Source organism: Ochlerotatus camptorhynchus, unplaced genomic scaffold (assembly GCF_037179485.1).
Source record: "Ochlerotatus camptorhynchus isolate MF236.1 unplaced genomic scaffold, CSIRO-AGI_Acam_v1.1 ptg000406l, whole genome shotgun sequence".
Taxonomy (NCBI): Eukaryota; Metazoa; Arthropoda; class Insecta; order Diptera; family Culicidae; genus Ochlerotatus; species Ochlerotatus camptorhynchus.
The window spans coordinates 4,883,044-4,904,509 of record NW_027040892.1 but is presented as its reverse complement, the minus strand read 5'-3'; the positions used below and the strand labels follow the sequence as shown (position 1 = coordinate 4,904,509).

Genomic DNA, 21,466 nt, shown 5'->3' with positions numbered 1-21,466 from the left:
ACACATAGGACGTTTTGACTAGTCAAGTTGTACATCGGACATGTTACGTTGAACAATTTTTCTGAATGACATAATCAATGATTGTTACACTGGAAGTTTGTTCTACTTGATACTAGATTTCCTTTCACAGATTTCAGAATAGAGCACCAATCATGTTAGGCAGTCCAAATGTCCGAAGTAACAAGAACGTACCCATCATTTCAAACTGTACATTGGACAGTTTTTTACCTATGATTATCTTAAATAAATTAATGTAAATTTGGATGGGTGTTTTTGTATCACATACATGAAAGAAGAGCAATAATTTGTATCGATTAACTCGATTTGTTTACATTTGTTACTTAGGACCATTTGAAAAGTTACGCGAGATAGACTTGTGAGATATTTCAATTGCGGTTAAAAAGATCAATTCGATAAATGTGGTTGTTTGAACCACAGAGTTCTACCGCACTGGACTGCACTGAAAAGAAACTTATTTTTTTTTTATTTGAATTTCAAATGATAAATTCTAAGTTTGTTAAAATTTTAATGTTAAGTGTTAAAATATACGCATGTTCTTTGATATAACATTTTATTCTTTTAAAAGTTTAACATTTAAACAATTTCCTTTTAACATGTATCCATCATTTAATATGAAACATTTAAATTTCATTTCTGGAATGACAAATTCAACATTACCCATAACATAGTAAACATTCCGTAGTAAATATTTTAGAATCTACATTGAACATATTACATTTCAGGCGTAACATTTGTATGTAGCACGGAGCAGTTGGCGCTCCTCACTGTTTGATTAAATCAAGCTCAATAACCTCTGATTGTCCGCAACATGTCACTGTATGAAGGACCAAAAACGGATTTGGTGGATCGATAGGTGAATTCACCTATACGCCTCCACGGGATGATAGAAAATCTCCTTCCGATCATACAAATGGTCAAAAAACGAGCCGTTCGACAGAAGGGTACCCCAATGAGAGTGGAGAATAGCCCGCCATTTTTCCACGAGATGTTAACAACAGGAAGTTGACAATTTCACTCTCCACATCCCAATCGCTTGAATGGGGTGCCCTGATGGTCCCTCCCAATTCCAGCATTGTTTTGTATACCTATTTGAGCAATAATAAAAATTATAAATTTAAAACGAGCTCACCTATTTTCGCTGTTTCTTCACCCTGCTGTCCAATTTTCGTGCCTATTTGTGAACTCGTTGTCCTTCTCTGCATGTTATTTCTGATGTCCGGAGTGAATTGAGATTTGGGCGTAATTTCATTTGTAAACAAACACATCAATTGCCGATTTCTCGTGAATAAAAGCTTAATCTCGTAAATAAACTATAGCAAGTCATTCCTCTACCTGATAGTCTTATTAGTTTTCGAGATTCAGCTTTTACTCGCGAGAAAACGGTGATTGACGTGTTTGTTTACAAATGCAATTACGCCTAAATCTCAAATCGCTCCGGATGTGTTCTACGATATTTCGACGTCCATAATCTTTGTATTAAGATCTGGAGTTCCTAGTTGCGTCTTATAAAACCGTAATACCAATGCGGACAATGGACAGTGTCTCCAGGTAATTTTTTAATGAGCATCGCTCCATTGTTGTACGGCATGTGCTCCATTTTGCAGCTCTTCTTTCACTTTTACTTTGTTGACTCCATGGAAAAGATATAACCACAACGGGATGGCCTTTCAGAATGGTTCAACGGATGTAAAATGAGGGAACATTTAAATTTAACACGATTTAAAGTATTTCAATGCAACATGACATTTGTTCACTAACAATTAACACATTTTTCAATATGTTATCTTAACTAATTTACTTTTGTTTTATACCAATAGTATCAAAGTTTCAAGTGATCTTCTCAAGCGCCACATTTCGTTCAGGCTATTTGGAACTACATGTGATGAAATATGAAACGCACCTTTTAAATTGAATTGCACATAACAATGTTCATCACTTACTCACACATGAAATCTGCCTCGACCAACCTAGCAGAACGCGCCCTAACTATTGTAAAAGGCGCTATGAAATTCATTAAATACACCAAAACCAGCGGACTCCTCTATTAGAGATCCATCTGTGAAAAACGTTCTTGCATAATCAACATGGCCAAATTTTGCAGCGTATAATGACGGAGCTATCATAGGGCGATGATGCTCTGGAATTCCACGGATTTCCTGCGTCATTGATAAATCAAAATTTAATGAATTGCCGAAATCGGAGAAGACTACACGATTGAGAATATTTCTTGAAGGGCTGACATCCTGTGTTAAATATAGGTAGTACAAAGTCATAAAACATGTTTGAGGATTTAGCTCCAGAAGCTTCTCAAAGTTTTCGATCACCAGTGGGTTCATTACTTCGCAACGGGTGAGGAGCCTCAGAGATAATTCTGAAAAACGGACGGATAGTGGCAACATGCCCGCCAGCACTTCGAGACTCATAGTATGAGTCGAGTGCATGCATCCTAACGCGATACGAAGACAACGATACTGGATCCGTTCCAGCTTGATGATGTGCGTTTTAGCTGCCGACTGGAAACAAAAACTACCATATTCTAGAACCGATAAAATCGTTGTCCGGTACAACGTCAGAAGATCTTGTGGATGGGCTCCCCACCACGTTCCGGTAATTGATCGAAGGAAATTGATCCTTAGTTGGCATTTTCGTCTCAGATACTCAATGTGGGATCTCCAGGTGCATTTGGAATCGAACCAGACCCCGAGATATTTGAAAGACATGGAATGAGTGATCGGCTTACCCAAAAGTTGAAGCTTCGGTTGTGCTGGGCTATGCTTCCTAGAAAAAACGACCAACTCAGTTTTCTCCGTGGAGAATTCGATACCTAGCTGAATAGCCCAAGTAGACAAATTGTCCAAGGTATCCTGTAAGGGTCCTTGCAGGTCAACCTCTTTTGGCCCTGTGATAGACACTACGCCATCATCTGCAAGTTGCCTCAACGTGCAATTGTCACTAAGACAGTCATCAATTTCTCTAACGTAGAAATTGTACAACAGGGGGCTTAAACATGAGCCTTGGGGGAGACCCATGTAGCTAAATCGAAAAGCTGTAGAGTTTCCATGAGTAAAGCTCATATGTTTTTCGGACAGCAAATTGTACAAAAATTATTCATTAATGGAGACAATCCACAAGCGTGGAGTTTCTCTGAAAGAGCTTAAACGGATACTGAATCAAAAGCCCCCTTGATACCCAAGAACACAGAAGCAGCAAAAGCCAACTGAATTTCCGAGGAAAGCAACGCGAGACAGTCGTTCGTTCCCTTACCCCTACGGAAACCAAATTGAGTATCTGAAAGAAGGTGGTTCGTCTCAACCCATTCGTCGAGGCGAAAAAGGATCATTTTCTCCATCAATTTCCGAATACACGACAGCATCGGCCGATACGAATTGTGATCCGACGCGGGTTTATCAGGCTTTTTAATGGCTATCACCCTTACTCGTCTCCAATCGTCGGGAACAATATTGAGCTCCAAGAACTGATTGTACAAGTTCAACATGCGCCTCTTAGCGACGTCTGGGAGGTTTTTCAGCAAGTTGAACTTGATTCTATCAGATCCCGGTGCAGAATTGCCACACGAAAGGAGAGCGAGTGAAAGTTCGACCATTGAAAAAGGCTGACTGATTTCGTCTACCGAATTTGCGGTTTCGCGAGGAATCAACTGCGACGGCACGGAATCCAGACACACTTTTCGCGCGAATTTAAGAATCCATTGATCTGAGCATTCCTCGCTTTCGTTGTTAGTAGACCGGTTACGCATTCTTCGCGCCGTACTCCAAAGCGTATTCATAGACGTTTCGTGCGACAATCCGTCTACAAACTGCCGCAAGTAACCCCGTTTTTTGACCTTGAGTTCGCGTTCAAGAGATGTGTATGCGTCGAAATGCTCGCGTGTTCCGCGTTTCCGCGTCGGACTTTTTACGGTAAACCTCCGTGCATTGTTGATCCCACCAGAGCGATGGTGTTTTCTTACGGATTGACGATCGCGGCACCGGTCGTGTTTGAGCTTGAAGTGCGCTGTCGACGATGAGATTAGAGAGGAAATTATATTCCTCCAACGGCGGAAGCTCTTCCACTGACGATACTGTATCGTCTATCGCGGATTGGAACTTAGTCCAATCGATGTTACGGGTTAGATCATACGCGACGTTAACGGATTCTGACGAGTTGAACCCACTGGCACTCGAAATTTTGATCGGCAGATGATCACTACAAGTACAAGTGCAATCCAACGATAGTGAATTGGAGCAAAAGGTGAGGTCTAATCTGCTACCATTCGAGGGTGGACCAGCCAAACGTGTTACTTCTCCATTGTTAAGTATTGTCATGTTGAAGTTGTCGCAGAGATCATAAATCATAGTAGAACGGTTATCATCGTACAGCTCCCCCCAGCCTGTACCGTGGGAGTTAAAATCTCCCATGATCAACCATGGAGCGAAAAGTACCGCACATATGTCGAAAAGTTATTTGTGATTAACAGAGACTCTAGGATCAATATATACAGAAGCAATACAAAGGCTCTTACCTTTAATGGTAGCCTGACATGCGACAACTTCAATACCGGGGAGTTCGGGAAGATTCACTCTATAGAAGGAATTGCACTTTTTGATCCCCAAAAGTACCCCTCCTCCACGTGAATCCTCATGATCCAATCGAATAATGTTAAAATCATAAAAAGGGAGATCAATTTCTGAAGAGAGCCATGTTTCATAGAGGGCAAATGCATCGCAATTATTGTTATGGACTAAATACTTGAACGAATCTAATTTCGAAATAAGGCTTCGACAATTCCACTGTAGAACAGTGATGAAATCCCTGACCTCGTTTGGAAAATTATCAGGGGTTTTGGATGTCCCCGGAAGAGGTGGAAAATCCTGGGTATAGTCAGTTCTGCGGAATTCAGGAGGAGTAGCAGTCTCCTTTTTTCCACCATTGCTTAATTTGGGCAAGCTGATTTGGGGTTCTTGATTGTCAACTTTCCGCGAACGGATGTGTTTTCGTTTCCGTGCAGAAAAACGGAAAGAAGCTCCCTCCTCAGCCAAGTCAGAGTCAGTCTCGTCATCTGACAAAAGAGAAAAGGGATTTTTGTCATTGGTCGATGGCGTGGCTGTCTTAAGCATTTCTGCAAAAGACCGCTGGAACGTTCCTTAAGGGAGCGTTTCATTTTGTCCCGAGCTGTTTGTACGCCGGGCACGAAGAGAGAGCATGAGGAGGAGTTCCGTTGCGGTACACGCATTTTGGTGCAGTAACTGCGCAGGCGCCAACCTCATGCTTCTCCCCGCATGTGGAGCAGCGTGCCTTGTTGCCGCAGTGGGAGGCCGTATGTCCCAACCGCTTACAATTCTAGCAGTTCATGACCCGAGGTACAAACAACCGCACAGGAAGACGAAGTTTTCCCAGCTCGATGTATTGAGGAAGGGCAGATCCAAAAAAGGTCACCCAAAACGAGTCTGTGGGGTTAAAACTCTTTTTACCCTCGCTGAGCGATACTGATTTCATTCTATGAACGGCCAGTATCTTTACCGGAGGAAGCATGGGGTTCTTGAATCGGCCAACCGCTTGCTTCTCCAGTATCTCGGGGTTCAGACTCGCCTCAGTAACCACGCCTTCGATATCCACATCAGAGGCTGGAATGTACACCTTACACGGGGAAAAAAGAGTTCCCATATTCGTGAACCACAGCCGTGAACCATAGTTCACGGTGTATATTTGAGAAAATTTTGTTCTGGATAGCTGGCCGTGATTTTTAGTTCACGGTCCGTTCCCGTTTTCGGGAACGGATTTTTTTCCAAGTATATTCCAGTGTGAAAAACTGGGAAACAGCAATTTCATTGGCCTGTTTCAGGTTAGCGACGGTCACACGAAGTTTGTTGTGCCTAACCTTCTTTATTTCGGTCACGGCAGAGAATCGCTTTGTCAGATCATCAGATATCTGAACAACATTCAAGGGTTTGTTTTTGGGCTGAAAATAGACAACCCATGGGCCAATCTGGTGCTTTTCTCAGCCTGCCCATTGACAGACTGAGACGACAAACCAGGGATGACATCATCAGTTTTCTGAGATGAATGGTCATCCATGCCGTCTTCCGACAAAAGTTCCCTAGTTTGAAGTGGTTAAGACTAGGGTTCTGATGCATGGTCTTTATCGGTGTCATTGCTTGTTTTTGTTGCTAAGGAATCCAATTTTCACTGACAAAGGAGCGCGCCTTTGGAGGGTGTTTCAACACTCCAAAGGGTATAAATAGCGGGACCTGTTCAATTAGAATCGATTCCTTGCGATGAAGGCAAGAATGACAACTGTATCAAAACCGAATACTTCATCATTTCTCAATAGTGATGGAGTAATACGACATGCACTAAACTAAGGACACGGGATATACTACAATAGATCAAATTTACTGGTCGCAGTGGTTTTATGTCCGGAACAGTGAAAAAAAAGTGGGCTAAAAACAAACATACTATTCATTGCTTCACCGACAACAATTGAAAAGCGTCTAACGGGTGTTCAATAAAAAATGAGAATTTTTTCAGTCATATAGCTAGTAAAAAAAAAATTTTCAACGATTTCAGTATTTTTTATTAAAAACATAATGTTTATTCTTCAAAAAAAACGTCAATGAATTTTGGAGAAGGGACCCTGGTCAGCCGTACGACGCAACTTAGTCGCGATGCTCTCAAAAGAGCGCTGGACGGCACTGAAATCATTCTCATTTTTTATTGAACACCCGTTAGCATCAAAGTTAAAAAAGAGAATCTTTTGCATCACATAATCAAACGCATTATTTTATTCTGCAAGAAATAGTTACCATGGACATACCTAAGCATTCAGTTGCATCGCTGTTGGATACGAATCCATTCGGGCAAATTAGCATATCATGACAGCGGTAGGAACCGTTGCTATTCACACATCGCTGATTCGATCGACAGGCATTTTCCCTGGAGCATTCATCGATATCTAATTGATAAGGAAGAAATTATAAAGTCATAATAAATAAAATAAAAACTGAAAATGGAAACATTTAGATGGGGTTTTAGAGGTTTATAGCTTATCATTTCCAGGAAGGCAGTAGAAATAAAAAGATGGCCATTGTTAGATAAATTAATACTGACGTGTATGCTATAATTAAAAAAAATCTTCTTACCGACACAGGCCCCGAGGGCATTCCTCTCGAACCCAAAACCACACGAGCCCAGATACCGATTGTATTCAACTTCCTGATTGTTCGTTTGGTACACCGGCGGCGGGTAATTTCGTGAAATCCTGGTCGTGTGCGTGTAATAAACAGGTCGTGCAGTTGTAGTAGTCGTTGTGCTGGTACTGGTACTAGTGCTAGTGCTACTAGCACTAGTAACCTTACTTACGGCCGGTGCATACCTTGACCTCTGACGACAGCGGAAGGAACCCTTGGTATTGAAGCACTCGTACGGTGGCACGCAATTATGCCGACCAAGGGCACACTCGTCATCGTCTGGAGTCGTGCGGGATGGAATTGAATAATTTAAATGAGTTGTTTTTTCTCTTTCTCCCCCTCTCTGTTTCATTTAAAGTAATCCCTCAATTTATGAGGTAGGTGGAACTATGCACCCGTTGCTATTTCTTGGTTGTACTACTACCAATTACGCTGATTTATTGTAAGTGATTAGTGTCAACCATAAACTACCTCTCGACAAAAAAAGGAGCTCAATTGGTTGAAGGACAACCGAGAAATAGCTGTGGGTGGATGGTACTACCCACCGCATAAATGTAGAGATTTCTGTAGTAACGTAACCTATTCACTCACCGTCACAGTTTCCGGTTTCTGCATTCAGGGTGTAGCCTGTTCCACAGCTCTGCAACCGGATGCACGTGTAGGACCCTATCGTATTGTCACACCGTTGGCTCTCCAGGCATTCATGTGCATTTATTTGACACTCGTTGATATCTGCAATATGAGTTCAGTGGAATGAAAATTTAAAAAAAAAAATCAAGTCTTGATGAGCAATTCAATTAGCGTGAAACATTAATTTAAATTGAGTTATAGGCATCGGCTTGTAACATATCGGCTGTACGATTGCAAATCTTTTCAATCTCCATCCGTTCTGAACTTACCAACACATGCGTTCGTAACCTGGTCAAGCATGAAGCCAATTTTGCAGTCACACCGAAAACCGCCAATTTCGTTTGTGCAAACCTGATTACTATCACAGGCGTACTTATCGGCAGCACATTCGTCAATATCTGCAAATAAGCACACATACACACGCATGCAGAAAAAGCCAATCAATTAAATCAGAATCGCAACCGGAAATCGCATTCTAGGTGAAAGTTCGTCAGCTTTCACACGTGCCATTAGTTGCTTACCTACACACTGGTCGTTATGACGGCGGAATCCAGGTGCACAGGACTCGACCTTCTTCTTCGCCGGACTAGAATGGTTCACAAAACCTCATCAATTAAATTGCTACAGCTGATCGAACCACCCAGCATGACATTACTTACAGTGGGTAGTTTTTCACCACGGCAATACAATCGTACGAGCCCTTTATGTTGACACACTGGAAGCCCTCGTCACAAGCGGAATCATCCTCACACTCGTCGATATCTAGTCGAGAACGAACGAAATAACAAAGTGTGATGAATACCCTCTCCTGGGAGGTGTTACAACTTGAGAGTGCACTTAAAAGCCAACAGTTTCAGGAAAAACGGAACGATGATAGCGAGTGGTTAAAAGGGTAAAACGGAAAAAAGCAGTGTTCAAACCTTCACATAACTTGCTGGCACTGTCGTAGATGTACCCAGGCAAGCATGTTTCTACCGCCTTGTTCTGGCAGGTGTAATTTCCGCGCCCATTCAAGCAGTGCTGCGTTTCCCTATTGCAAGCATCAGTTCGCTCTAAGCATTCGTTTATATCTAAACGAGAGTGGCGAGAGATATAGTGTAGCATATTTTTCTGTATGAAAATGACGTAGATATCATTATGAAAAGAAACGTGCAAGCATAAACTCAACAGCGATAACATTGCTTTACGATAAAAAAAAAATCACACATCAACTTACCTTCACATTTTACTGTTTTGCGGTCGTACCGGTAGCCGGCGTCACACTTGACGTCCTGTATGTCCAGGCAACGGTAGGTGCCTTCAAGATTCATACAAACCTGATTATTAGCGTCACATGTCGCTTCACCCATTTCACACTCGTCCACATCGACGCACTCACCTGTCCGTTGATCTTTCTCATAACCTAGTCGACAGCTGTTGTTCGGGACAAGGATGTTGACGCATTTTTTTGAGAGTTGCTTTTAGAAACCAAATTGCGCTTGATACTTACTCCGAGCGAGGTTGTTCATCGGTGATGATTTCGTTCTCATCCTCCGAAGTTATTTGGACACAGGTTTTCCTATCATCAAGCAGAGTGTAGCCGGGATTACAGCGGCACATGTACGATCCGGCTTCGGTGTTTTCGCAAATCTGCGAGCAAAGATTCTCAAAACGACCGCAAAGGTTGTCTGTAGGGGAATGGTGAAAAGTGCTTTAACCTAAATAATGATTACTTTAGGCAACAATTTGTTCTTAAAATTTTCATTAAATTTGGTCTATCAAATACGATGGAGACGATCCACTCAATCGTCGAAATTCTTATCTGAATCATCTAGGAATACTACTTAGAGTTCACTTGCAGGCTGTCCATATACCACGTGTACTGTTTAGTGGGAGGGGGAAAGTGTCTTCAGAGGACTTCATGGCCAACTATGAAAAACAAAATTTAAAGCCTAACTTTTACCCCTAGAGAGATAAAAGGATACCAACTATCTCCCGCGATGTTTTAGAACTGCTCAAAATATAAAACTTAGCTTTTTAAAGCTTTGATTTTGAAAGGTTTGGTTAGCGCCAATTCATACAAGAGTGAGAGATGAAATGCGCACTGTAATGCAATGAAAATAACTTTTAAAGGATAAGATGAGTGATGCTGACTTCGAAAGAAGTGTGCCAGTGTGTGAGTGAATGAAAAAAATCTAAACTATGTCACTAAATTTTGCTCTTCATAACTCGATTATAATACCTAGGAATGCAAAAAACATTGCAAACAGCGTGTGCAAACAAATAATCCACCTGCCAAATACTTACTCTCATCCTCCTCGTTCAGAATAAACGTATCGTCTCCCTGCTTAATGTCCTTGCAGCACCCATCGTAAACATCATCCCACGGGCTTCCGAACGCAAATGGCTCCACGGAGCACTTGTTCGAACTGGATCCCACGACCAGCCCAATCTTGCAAGCTTCACAGCAGTCCTGCCAGTATGCTGGTATCGTTATCAACAAAGCGGAAAATCCCAGAAAACCCTCTCAAACTTACTGTATAAAATTCCGACCCCGAGTGATCACCCTTCAGTGAACAGCTGAGACCCTGTCGGGCGGCAATTTGACCTGCCGTACATTGGTAAATCTTGTGCTGCTTGGAGCAGCAAATTTCCACGGTCGATAAGCATAGTCCCCGCAGCTCCCCCGGTACAATCTCCAGCGTGTTGTTGAAACTGGAGCACAGCCTATGCTGGGTACCCCATCCTTCACCTTCCTGGCAGCAGAGGGACAATATCTGCTCCATGGCGATTGCTGAAAAAAATCATGGGAAAAGGGGAAATTTCAACATAAAAATCACATTGTTACGATCATGCATCTTAAGCTTAATAGTAGTCACTGCCGAGCGTTTAACGGCTCTTTGGTTACGTTAATAAAAGCGCTTCCGCCGAATCACCATTTCTCAGCACAATGGGTAATTTATGCGGTGAGACCGCGGATTACAGACGAAAAATGTTCTATAATGAAATGCGTTATCATAGAAAAGAAGTTTAGTCATCCTCCCCGAGCCCAGCGCCATCACTGGAATTTCTGCGTAGAAAATCAACTACGAGATGTTGGGTACCAAAACCTTCTGAATATAGACTTCATGCACCAATTGCACTGCTCCACCGTTTAGCCAAGTTGTGAAAGTCGAGGAAGCGGAAGACCTTAACACTTGGTAGACACACTGCCGGATGGAAACCCATAGCTGTTGCTGCTTCGACTGCCACTCTGTCATTGCAAAGTTCTGTCGTGGTAAGAATAGAAATATATCTTTCTTCAAAACATACACCCACTTCCTCACACACCCCCACACACATTTCCGGACGCCCAGCCTCATTAGCATAATTTTATTTTTCCCAAGCAAGGAAACCGCAACGCTGGAAACGTTCAACCGCAATCTTTCCGTACAGCAGCAGAAAGTTACCGATGGGGTTGTCTTTGACGGCAAAATGGTGATGCGATGCAAGGATGCTGCCCTCTGTCTATGTCGCTGGTTGAAGAATAAAAGTTTCGCTCTAAAAGTACTGCGCGCGGGTGACCCCGACAGAGTCAGAGCGATGTGAAAGTCATTACCGGCCAGAGCCAGAACCAGAGAAGAATGGATGTGGGTATTGCGCTAAGAATGGCCCTAGGCGAAACTGTGTTGTGAACCGAAAGGGATAAGTACCAACAGTAAGAAATGTTACGTAACGGATTTTGCTGCTTCTGCTGTTCCGCCTGTCACTCTGCTTCCCATTGAAAAGGGGAATTCAAGCGAATTCCACGGATCGTTGAAGTTGAAAAGGATTGTTTGATTTGTTCGGTGAAAGTAAATGAACGTGGTAATGAAAAATCAATGAGAAGGATGATTAAAGAAGGGATCCATTCAAATTTGTTAGTCGTGATATTTAAAGCAGTATCCGTCAGAAATAAGTTTTAATGGCATTACTGGGATTTAATTTAATAGATCTTTTAATCTGCCGAGTGTAATCAAAATTTACTTGAAAAATGTAGATGATTGTTTCTATCGGCAAAAAATGGAAGGGGTCTAAAATCTCTCAACAACTGTCCACTAGAATGCATCATTTTCGAAAAAAAAAATGCACTATGCTGCCGTTATTCGCATAACAGTCCCATGTCCTATTGATTTCCTATCTACATGGGACTGTTATGCGAATAGTGGCAGTATGGTAATGTTTGTTTTTAGAATCAAAAATTCAATATATGAGCCTGTGCTAAAATGGTAGAGATTACACGGTAACCCCAAAATACTCAATATTGACTAAAAAGTAAGCATTTTCGAGGGAAACAGAGACTACCCATTAAATTAGTAAAATGTTACCCGTTTAATGTTTACTCATCTAATCGGTAGTCCCAGTTTCCCTCGAAAATGCTTACTTTTTAGTCAATATTGAGTCTTTTATAGTCATTATTGGATATTTCGCGGTTACCGTGTAAGGCAGCTTAAGGTGTTGAGAGCCACCTACTTTAGATCCGTTTGCGTTGCGTTGACGTAAATTTGACAGTTAGGCAATAGATTTAGTTGTAACTTTGTGGTAACGCGTCAGATCCGGACCTAGTGTGGGTGGTCTTTTACGATACAGCAGTCACAAATCACTGGCTCTTAATAGTAAATCTCGGACACTTTTGCGATTTTAATCTTAAAATTGGCTTCTTAATATTTACTGCGTCGCAGAAAATATAGGGGAAGCAGTGTATGTTTTCTGGAAGCTGATAAGACATCTTAGTCTTTGTTATTTTTATGGTTTGTTGATAGTGACAAGACTCGGCTTTGTCCTCTGAGGATGATCATTATCGGTGTCATTGCTTAATTTTATTGCTAAGGAATCCAATTTTGACTAACAAATGGGGGCGCCTTTGGAGGGTGCTCTCACTTTCGAAGAGTATAAATAGCGGGATCTTTCAATTAGAATCGATTCCTTGCGATGAAGGCAAGAATAACAACTGTTTCAAAACCGAATACTTCATCATTTCTCAATAGTGATGGAGTAATACCAACAATCAATACGAAACTAACGACTTGACTAGCCTATTGGTCCCAAATAAATCGATTAAAATACCCCATTCTAGTATGAATTCCAGTATTACATTATGTTTGTTTTGATTCGCTATGAAAGTTTGACAGATAAAATGAGGGGTTCGTGGATTTTTCTATGTTTCGAGGGGTGCATCGATTAGCTTGGGACCAAAGATAGTACCAGAGATGAGCCAAAAAGTTGAGCTCGTTTCTTTGGGACCTATCCTGAACAAAGGAAAAAACCTTTTTTTTTCCTTTGGTTTGTTTGGGACCAAAGATAGTACCAGAGATGAACCAAAAAGTTGAGCTCGTTTCTTTGGGACCTATCCTGAACAAAGGAAAAAACCTTTTTTTTTTCCTTTGATTTGTTTTTTCCGTCGATCTTGTTTTCCGTGCTGAGCACCAATGCTACCGACGTGCCAGGAAGGCAGCTCCCACACCTGGACCCTACCTATCGACCCATCAACTCATGAACCGGGGACCAACGGCTTTACTTCCCATCCGAAGGAAGGCGTGATCAGAGATGTTATGCCTCAGAACATCCCGGCGGCGCCGACTGGGATTGAACCCAGGCCTCCTGGGGTGAGAGGTAATCACGCTTACCACTACACCACCGGCGCCGTTAAAGGAAAAAACCTAGTTTTAGCCATTTCAAACTAGAGAGAAACGAATGATGATTAGGAATCATATAGAAAACTAACCCATTATTTATAAACCAACAATAGCATGGTTGTTACGACTACGAGGATTACAAGATTTTCGTGGATTTTGTGCAGATTTTCCTCTCATTTGGTCTGGCGCGGATTGCATCCACTTAATATGAATTAAACTTAGTTTAAATTAAAACTAATTAAAAACTCCATTCCGAGGACATATTTTCAAATAAACATGTTTCTGTATACAAAGATTTTAACCGTAAATTTTATGATCGCAGTGTTTCATGGAATCTCCCTAAGGTCCTTTTTCGGAACATTTCTAAAGTTGTCAGAAATTATCTGAAGTGTCCAAACCTCTGAAAGCTCTAAAACCTCTCAGAACTACCATGAACTTATCAGTTCCCTGCACACTGTAGTTCGTCGAACCTCTCAGAAGTTCACCAAGCTTCACATCTTTCAATTACCTTCCTAGTCCTCTCAGAAGTTCTCTGTGAAGCTCAGAAATCTTGCGAGGTGTTAAAGAAAGAAGATCTATGAATTTCAGAGATATTCAGCGATATTAAAAGGATTCAGAGTCGAGTTTCGAACGCCTTTGGATACGGTTGTGTCATAAGTTTTTTCTCTGTTTGGTGCGTGCGTTAGCTTTCATAGTTTTCGGCTGCATTTGCCGGATTAGCGCTGGCACACTGTTGGATTTTTTCTCCCGGTCCAGAAATTTGTGACATCGCGAGCGATAATTTTAATTTTAGTTCGCTCGCAACTATTTTGAAAAAAAATTAAGTGTTTTCGAACGAAAGTGTACCAAAAGTGCATCTGAACGTGTTTCGTAGTTGGGTGTGGTGAAATTCGTGCATTCCCGGTTGATTTTGGAAATCCGTATCACAAAATTGCCCACCGATTCCTTTTTTTGCCGTTCGACGACGACGGGTGTGCTTTCGCGAGAGTGACGTTTATTTGATCCGTTTCTTTTCACGGGTGTTTTTTTTTTTTTGTAACTAGCGTAAGTGTGCCTGTAATTTGTATTGATTGTAAGTAATCTGAAGTAATGGCAATACAGGAAGTATTGGTATTGGAAGGTAATTGCTATTAGATATTTTGCAAACAGTGACAGATAGCGGACATGAAGAACCAGTGGAGGTGCCGGGCAAAGGTGTTTATCCTAGACAAATAGTAAGTTACAAATTCGCTGTTGTCGTTATCGTAGGTGCCGTCGTAGTCGCTGTCGTAATCGCCGTCGTAGTCGTAGGCAGTACCGTTAGTATATTTAAAATTAACCACCAACCGCTGAAAATATGAATTATCGCGTATTTCTGTTGTTCATTACATGCCAAGTTAAATTCGAGAACGTAATTTCATTTGAAAAGCTTGTTCAACTAGGTCTTAAATAATCGTCACGTCGGTCATAGCTTGTTATGATTACCTGAACCATGCGTAAAGAGAAAATCGAAACATTCAACGTCGCGTGAAAATGGATCTTAATAAAGGCGTCTTTCGTAGCTTTTAGTTTAAGGATTTCAAAGATCGTCAGTTGCAGTGCCTTGCTTACTGAGCAGAAAAACGCGGTCCCAGATCCTTTCATATTAAAAATTTGTGGTTAGATCGCTTGTTTATCGTGTATTTTGTAAAACTTTTCGTTGTCGTCGGTGCCGGGTCTGAATAGTCATAAAAACTTGAGTAACGCTATAATGTGATATGAGGGGCTCGGTGGCGTTAGCACAACCGGTTTTGCTTACTGAGTAGAACATCATGAGTCTAATCTCAAGCCCATCCACATTCAAGATTCGTCAATCGTTTTATTTGTTAACATCACTACATGGTAATAACAGCAACTCGATGATTAAAAAGGAGCTCGTCTGCCTAGTGGCAAACGTTTTTGCTTACTGAGCAGAAGACCGTGGGTTCAATCCCAAGCTCCTTCGCGTTATATGATTGTTAGGACATCAATTCAGCTTATCGTTTACCAAAACGTACCCTGCTGCAAACCCAACCCTATTACCCAACATCCCAGTGATTCCTCGTGGAAGTGCAGAGGTGTTCTCAGCTTCTATCAAAGCGAGTGTCACGTCAACACATTTCTACCCCTTCCTTTATTGACCTGTGTTCGGGCGCGGCCGGCGCTGGTATTGCCTAGTTTGAGATCACCAGTTTTTACACATTGAGGATGATTGCTAGTCCCATGCATCGTCTATTGGTTCTCTGTGTAATTACAGCTGGTCTGGCAATAACAGAGTAGCAAACGTGGGCGGTCAATCATGCTCATGCTCATGCTCATGTATGTTTTCTGGAAGCTGATATTTATACTGTACAGGTGGGTTATTACGCGCACTTAAGGTGAGAGTAAAGTACACAGAAGTCGATTTTTACATGGGAATGCGAGCCGTGTAATAAAACCACGTTATTTCTAAATTCCACGTAAAAGAAACCGCATAAATTCCGGAATCCACGTAAAAAACCACGTTAATTTCGAAATCTAAGTAAATAAACCACGTAAATTTTCAAATCTACGTTCAAAAAAACGCGTTGTAAGAGACTCCTGTGTATTTCTTTGAACAAACACTCGAAGAATAGAAAATTTATCGTCTAATGTATAATTATCTATATTTTTTATCGTATTTTAAAATAAAAAAATATAAGATATAAAAAATTAGTTCCAAAATTTCAATTTTTGCCTTGCAAAATGTTGTTCGATGCACACAATTCCACGCACTGATTTGTGCGTTGTTTGTTGATTCCGCTCAGTAATGCAGCTAATTCCGCGTAATTTCATTCACCTTGAGTGTATACCCAATGCTGGTTTTCAATTCGCTTGAAAATCGTTTTGTAATATTTCAAAGATACTATTTTGCAAACAGACGTAACTGTTTGAAAAAGTTTGTCATGAAAATATTGTTACTAAAAAAATAATACCTCAGTAATGATATCTCTGGAGCTTCTCGCGGAAAACAAGCTATAGCTCGCTAAGTCGCAAACAATGTTGCATGCAAGGTAAATCGAATTTAAAGAAACGTCAAAGTGATCCAAAGCCAGCGCTGCGGTGAGTAGTTCGCGGAAATGATAATATTCAAATCAGTCGTTAAATGCGCGAACGATGATCCAGTATGAAGAGTTACGCCTGTTTGTCTGTGTTATAAAATTCTGAAAATGACCAATTCTGTAGTGTAAATCATCCATCATTTAACTGACATAATCCCAAGCCATCGAAACTTCCTCATAGTGCCAAGGCTGCAAAATGCGTGTCGATTCATTGTTGCAATGGCTGGTTATCAACAATGCAATGATCAATCGATATGATTCAGCCACCGTTTGAAAGATATGACTATTTACTTTCATATGTAGCTGGTAGAAATTCGATTGGACCTGTGATTGGCCAGCCGGAACAGAAAAAAAACCCGGAAAAGTCCCGAGCAAAATGCGTGTCGATACAAGTTGACATGACTGATTTTCGGCAATTAGGATACCAAATTTTATGATAGAGCCACTATTTAAAAGGTAAGACTATTAACTTTTGACCGAAACAGACAAGAATTCGATTATACCTGTGGTTAGCCAGTCGGGACAGGAAAACCCGTGAGAGGTGGCTCTGCGGAAATTCGGATTCACCGGGAAAATGGTCAATTCCTGAAAGTAAACCTGGAGATCCGCGATAATTTTACAATCATGAGCATAGAAGAAAAATGCCATCATCATATCGTTTTTACTATCGGGTCGCCACAAAACGGTCCTGTGGATATCCGGATTCCTCGGCAAAATGGTCAATTCCTGACACTAGACCTGGAGATCCGCGATTTTTTTTTTTTTTTTCTAATTTGCATACTAACGTGAGCACAGAGGAAATATGTCTTCACCATATCGATTATACTACCAGATGACCAGAAAAGGGTCCTCTGAGTATCCAGAATCACTGGGACACTGGTCAATTCCTGGAAGTAGACCTAGAGATCCGCGATTTCTTCTAAATTCAAGAGCCACATGTGAAAAGGGCATACAAGCTTTTTTGTAAACAAACATTTGTAGGCCCTTTTCTCGCCAATCGACGTTCCTCCACACAAACCAACAACATTATCGGGAAGGGAAAGTTTCCTCTTCCCGATGAGATTGATGGTTTGCGTGGGTGTCATATGGGTGGCGAGAAAAGGACATAAGAAGGTTTGTTTACAAAAAGTGTATATGCCCTTTTCACATGTTGTTCTTGAATTACATACAATCATGAGCATAGAAGAAAAATACCATCACCATATCGATTCATATACCGAGTAGCCAAAAAATGGTCCTTTGGGTATCCGGAATCACCGGAAGAATGGTCAATTGATGAAAGTAGACCTAGAGATCCGTGATTTTTTTTCTAAATTGCATACAATCATGTGCATAGGGGAAATATGCAATCTCTTTATAGATTTGTTACGCAGTAGTAATGTAGTCAGATGGACGGGTTAACAATGACTGAGTTTTATTCATGTCAAGATACATATAGTGAAGGGTGTAACAAACTCATTTATAAAAGCCAAGGTAAATGATAATGAAGGTGTAAGCATTTCCATAACATCTCCCTTTTCTTCTTCTTCAAGCAACTTAGAACATCTTAAAATCTTCAAATCTCTTCGGAGCCTGGATGGCACGCCGTGGTCGCGTGAGTCCCTCAACGATTGGTGAAGTTGTTGGTGATAGGTACCGATTCTGAGTTGATTCTTCTTTGATACGATGCGGTGATCTTTCAATCATCGCGTTTGGTTGCGCTGGTTTAATCAACGTATTGTCACGACGATATTCCCTGTCACCAACAGCAACTATCGATGAGCGGTCGGTTACAGGTTCAATCACTGTTGCGTTCTTCCACTCCTTGTCATCTGGTCTCAGCTTCACAAATACTGGCTGTCCAATTTCCAGCGGTGGAAGTCTGCTTGCTTTGCGGTCATAATACAGCTTCGCTTCCTGCCGGTTTCTCTTTATCTTCTCCTCTACACCTTCTTCGATTTTGGGTAGATACTTCTTCTCTGACATGGGTACACCAAATCGCGTTCTTCTGTTCAGCAAACGTTGGACAGGAGAGCTGTCACACTTGTTAGGAGTGTTTCGCCATTGTAACAGCAGGTCCCAAAAATCCTTCTTTGACTCGTACGCTTTTTTGAGTAACAGCTTTGCTATTTTCACGGCGGACTCAGCTTTGCCGTTAGCTTGCTGGTGATACGGTGCAGACACAGTGTGCTTAAATCCCCAATCCAATGCAAACCGCTGAAACTCCTCGCTGACAAACTGCACCCCATTATCCGTTGAAACAATCTGTGGTCTTCCAAATCTAGCGAAGTTCTTCTTGCATGCCTTGATGATCATTGCAGAGCTCAACGACGTTAGCTCATCGATGTCGAAATAGTCGGAGAAATGGTCAACTGTGATGAGATATACGGTTTTCCTTCCTCCTAGTTCAATTTCACATATGTCCATACTCAACTTCTGGAATGGATAACTTGGTATCTGGTGGCTTTGCATTGGTTGTGGCTGTTGGTTGGGCGAGAACTTGGTACAAATGTCACACTGTTGTACCTTTTGACGAATTTGGTCGTTGATACCAGGCCAGAACACGGTGTCCCGAGCTAGCTTGGTAGTAGCCTCTATTCCAGAGTGTGACTGATGCAAGCGTTCCAGAATTTCTTTCTGGAGGCTTCTCGGAACTAGGATTCGATCGTTTCGGAACACTAATCCGTTATGTGTGCTGAATTCTTCTCGGAACGGCCAATACACCTGGAGTGACTCCGGTACCTCTGACCTGCTCGGCCAACCGTCGATCACAAACTGGATGATAGTTTGTATCTCTGGATCCTGCTTCGATTCCACTTTGATCTGCTGAATTCTATCGTCGGAGATCGGTATATACTCCAAAGCGTAAACGTCGTAGATTTCCTTGCTTGTATCATCGCCGTCGGCGATTGCTGCTCGAGAAAGCATATCGGCTATGATGACCTCCTTGCCAGGCGTAAACCGGAGAGTAGTGTTGTACCGCTGAAGTTCTAGAAGCATCCGTTGGATTCTCAGGGGAGCTTCAACCAAAGGTTTCTGAAAAATCCTGATCAGTGGCTGATGATCGGTTTGAACTGTCACTGGCTTCCCGATAATATACATTTCAAATTTTCGACAAGCAAAGAGGATTGCAAGCGTCTCCTTCTCTATTTGTGCATACTTTCGCTCTGTTGAACTCAGAGTCTTCGAAGCATACACCACGGGATGCCCTTCTTGCAGCAGTGCAGCGCCGAGTCCAACGCTACTGCTGTCACACTGGATAACAACGTCTTTCTGAATATCGAAGTACCGTAGAACAGGCGCTGACGTAACCATGCGCTTCAGCTGCTGATGGGATTCCTCTTGTTCCTGATTCCAAGCCCATGGTTCATCCTTGTTGGTTAGACGACGTAGAGGTTCTGCTACGGAAGCCAAACTGGGTAAATAGTTGGTCAAATATGTTATCATCCCAAGGAAACGAAGTAGGGATGGAACGTCTTTCGGCGGATCCATCTTCAAAATACTGTTAATTTTATCTGGATCTGCTTTCACTCCCTCTGAAGTGAGAATGTGTCCGAAAAATTTTACGTTTTCTTGACACAGCTTGACCTTTTCGCTATTCAACTTCACTCCCCGCTCGTGCATTCGCTGAAGAAACGCTTTCAAATTTGCATTGTGGTCACGCATTGCTTCCTGTTCAGTTTCGCCACAGCCGTAGATTAGTACATCATCTGCGAGAGCTCGAACGTTGCGAAGACCGTGAATCGTTTCGTGAAGTTTTTTCTGGAATATTTCGGGTGCAGGCGATATCCCGAAAGGCATACGCAACCATCTGTACCGTCCAAAAGGCGTCCAAAAAGTGGTTAATCTGGAGCTCTCCTCGTCCAAGCAAATTTGCCAGAAACCACTCTTTGCGTCCACGGTTGTGCACACCTTTGCCTTTGCCAACTCTGGCAACAACTCGTCCATTGTAGGCATTTGATAATGGGGACGCTTCAAAGCTTTATTGAGGATGATTGGATCGATACATACCCGGAGTTTGTTATTCCGCTTTACTAGGACCAGGTTGCTGACCCAGTCTGTATGTTCTTTCTGCTCTGCGATGATACCTTGCTGTTCCATTTGCGATAATGCTTGCCGAAGCTCCTCCCGTAGAGTTACCGCAATTCTCCTCGGCTGTTGAATCACTGGCTTGATGCTGCTATCAATCTCCAAGTGCACATCTCCTTCCAATCTTCCGAGGCCTTCGAATACTTCCGGGTGCTAATTCAAAATCTGCCTAGCTGCATTCGATGCTTGTTGCTTACAGACGGTATAGCAAACTTGAATCAACTTAAGCTGCATACACGTGTTCTTGGATAGCAGTGGAGGTTGTTCAAAATCGACGACGTGGAACACTAACTTGTATTGCCCGCCACCGTGAGTGCAGGCGATTACTGTTCGACCCAGCGAGTTCAATGAGCTTCCACCAAAGGCCTTAAGCACTGCTCGATGATTGTCCAGCTGCAGCTGACTCGTTCCAAGAATTTGCATGGCGTTCCTCTTCCCGATGACGTTACATGATGCAGCGGAGTCCAAGATGCAGCTGACTGCCACCGGTTGTTTTTCCAAATTGAAGAAAGTAATGCTACTCTTCAACATCGGATCTTGACTGTGCTTGATAGTGTAGAGATACTGCACGGTGGTTACTGACTCTTCGTCGCTTCTGTCTTCTTGTTCGCTTTGGTTCTCGCTGACAATGTGTACCTGCTTTGCTCTGCGACCCGACGACTTTGTGCTTGATCGCTGCTCACTTTGATCCTCCTGCTTCTTCCTGCACACAGCGGCGTAAAGGTTTTTTTGCTTGCAGTAATTACAAACCACTCCGCGGGCCGGGCAGTCCGTCAGCTTCTGGTGATATGATTTACCACAAAATGTACACTTCCTGCTTCGTTTTTGGATGTTACCCACCTTGTTTATG

At 42.1% G+C, this 21,466-nt stretch overlaps 1 protein-coding gene across 4 annotated transcripts in view; it reads right to left on the bottom strand.

Moving 5' to 3' along the window:
* Nucleotides 1-21,466, bottom strand: part of LOC135710927 (fibulin-1) — a 71,181-nt gene that overhangs the window by 7,175 nt on the left and 42,540 nt on the right. For 3 of the 4 annotated variants that reach the window (XM_065233635.1, XM_065233634.1, XM_065233633.1), the window contains exons 3-13: nucleotides 10,355-10,611; nucleotides 10,125-10,290; nucleotides 9,328-9,505; nucleotides 9,055-9,251; nucleotides 8,759-8,908; nucleotides 8,498-8,600; nucleotides 8,360-8,424; nucleotides 8,108-8,236; nucleotides 7,800-7,940; nucleotides 7,161-7,487; nucleotides 6,836-6,973 (exon numbers count right to left, since the gene is read on the bottom strand). In XM_065233635.1, the coding sequence (XP_065089707.1) occupies nucleotides 6,836-6,973; nucleotides 7,161-7,487; nucleotides 7,800-7,940; nucleotides 8,108-8,236; nucleotides 8,360-8,424; nucleotides 8,498-8,600; nucleotides 8,759-8,908; nucleotides 9,055-9,251; nucleotides 9,328-9,505; nucleotides 10,125-10,290; nucleotides 10,355-10,611 (1,851 nt within the window). The remainder of the gene's footprint in view (nucleotides 1-6,835; nucleotides 6,974-7,160; nucleotides 7,488-7,799; nucleotides 7,941-8,107; nucleotides 8,237-8,359; nucleotides 8,425-8,497; nucleotides 8,601-8,758; nucleotides 8,909-9,054; nucleotides 9,252-9,327; nucleotides 9,506-10,124; nucleotides 10,291-10,354; nucleotides 10,612-21,466) is intronic. The other variant, XM_065233636.1, reaches the window with a different exon arrangement.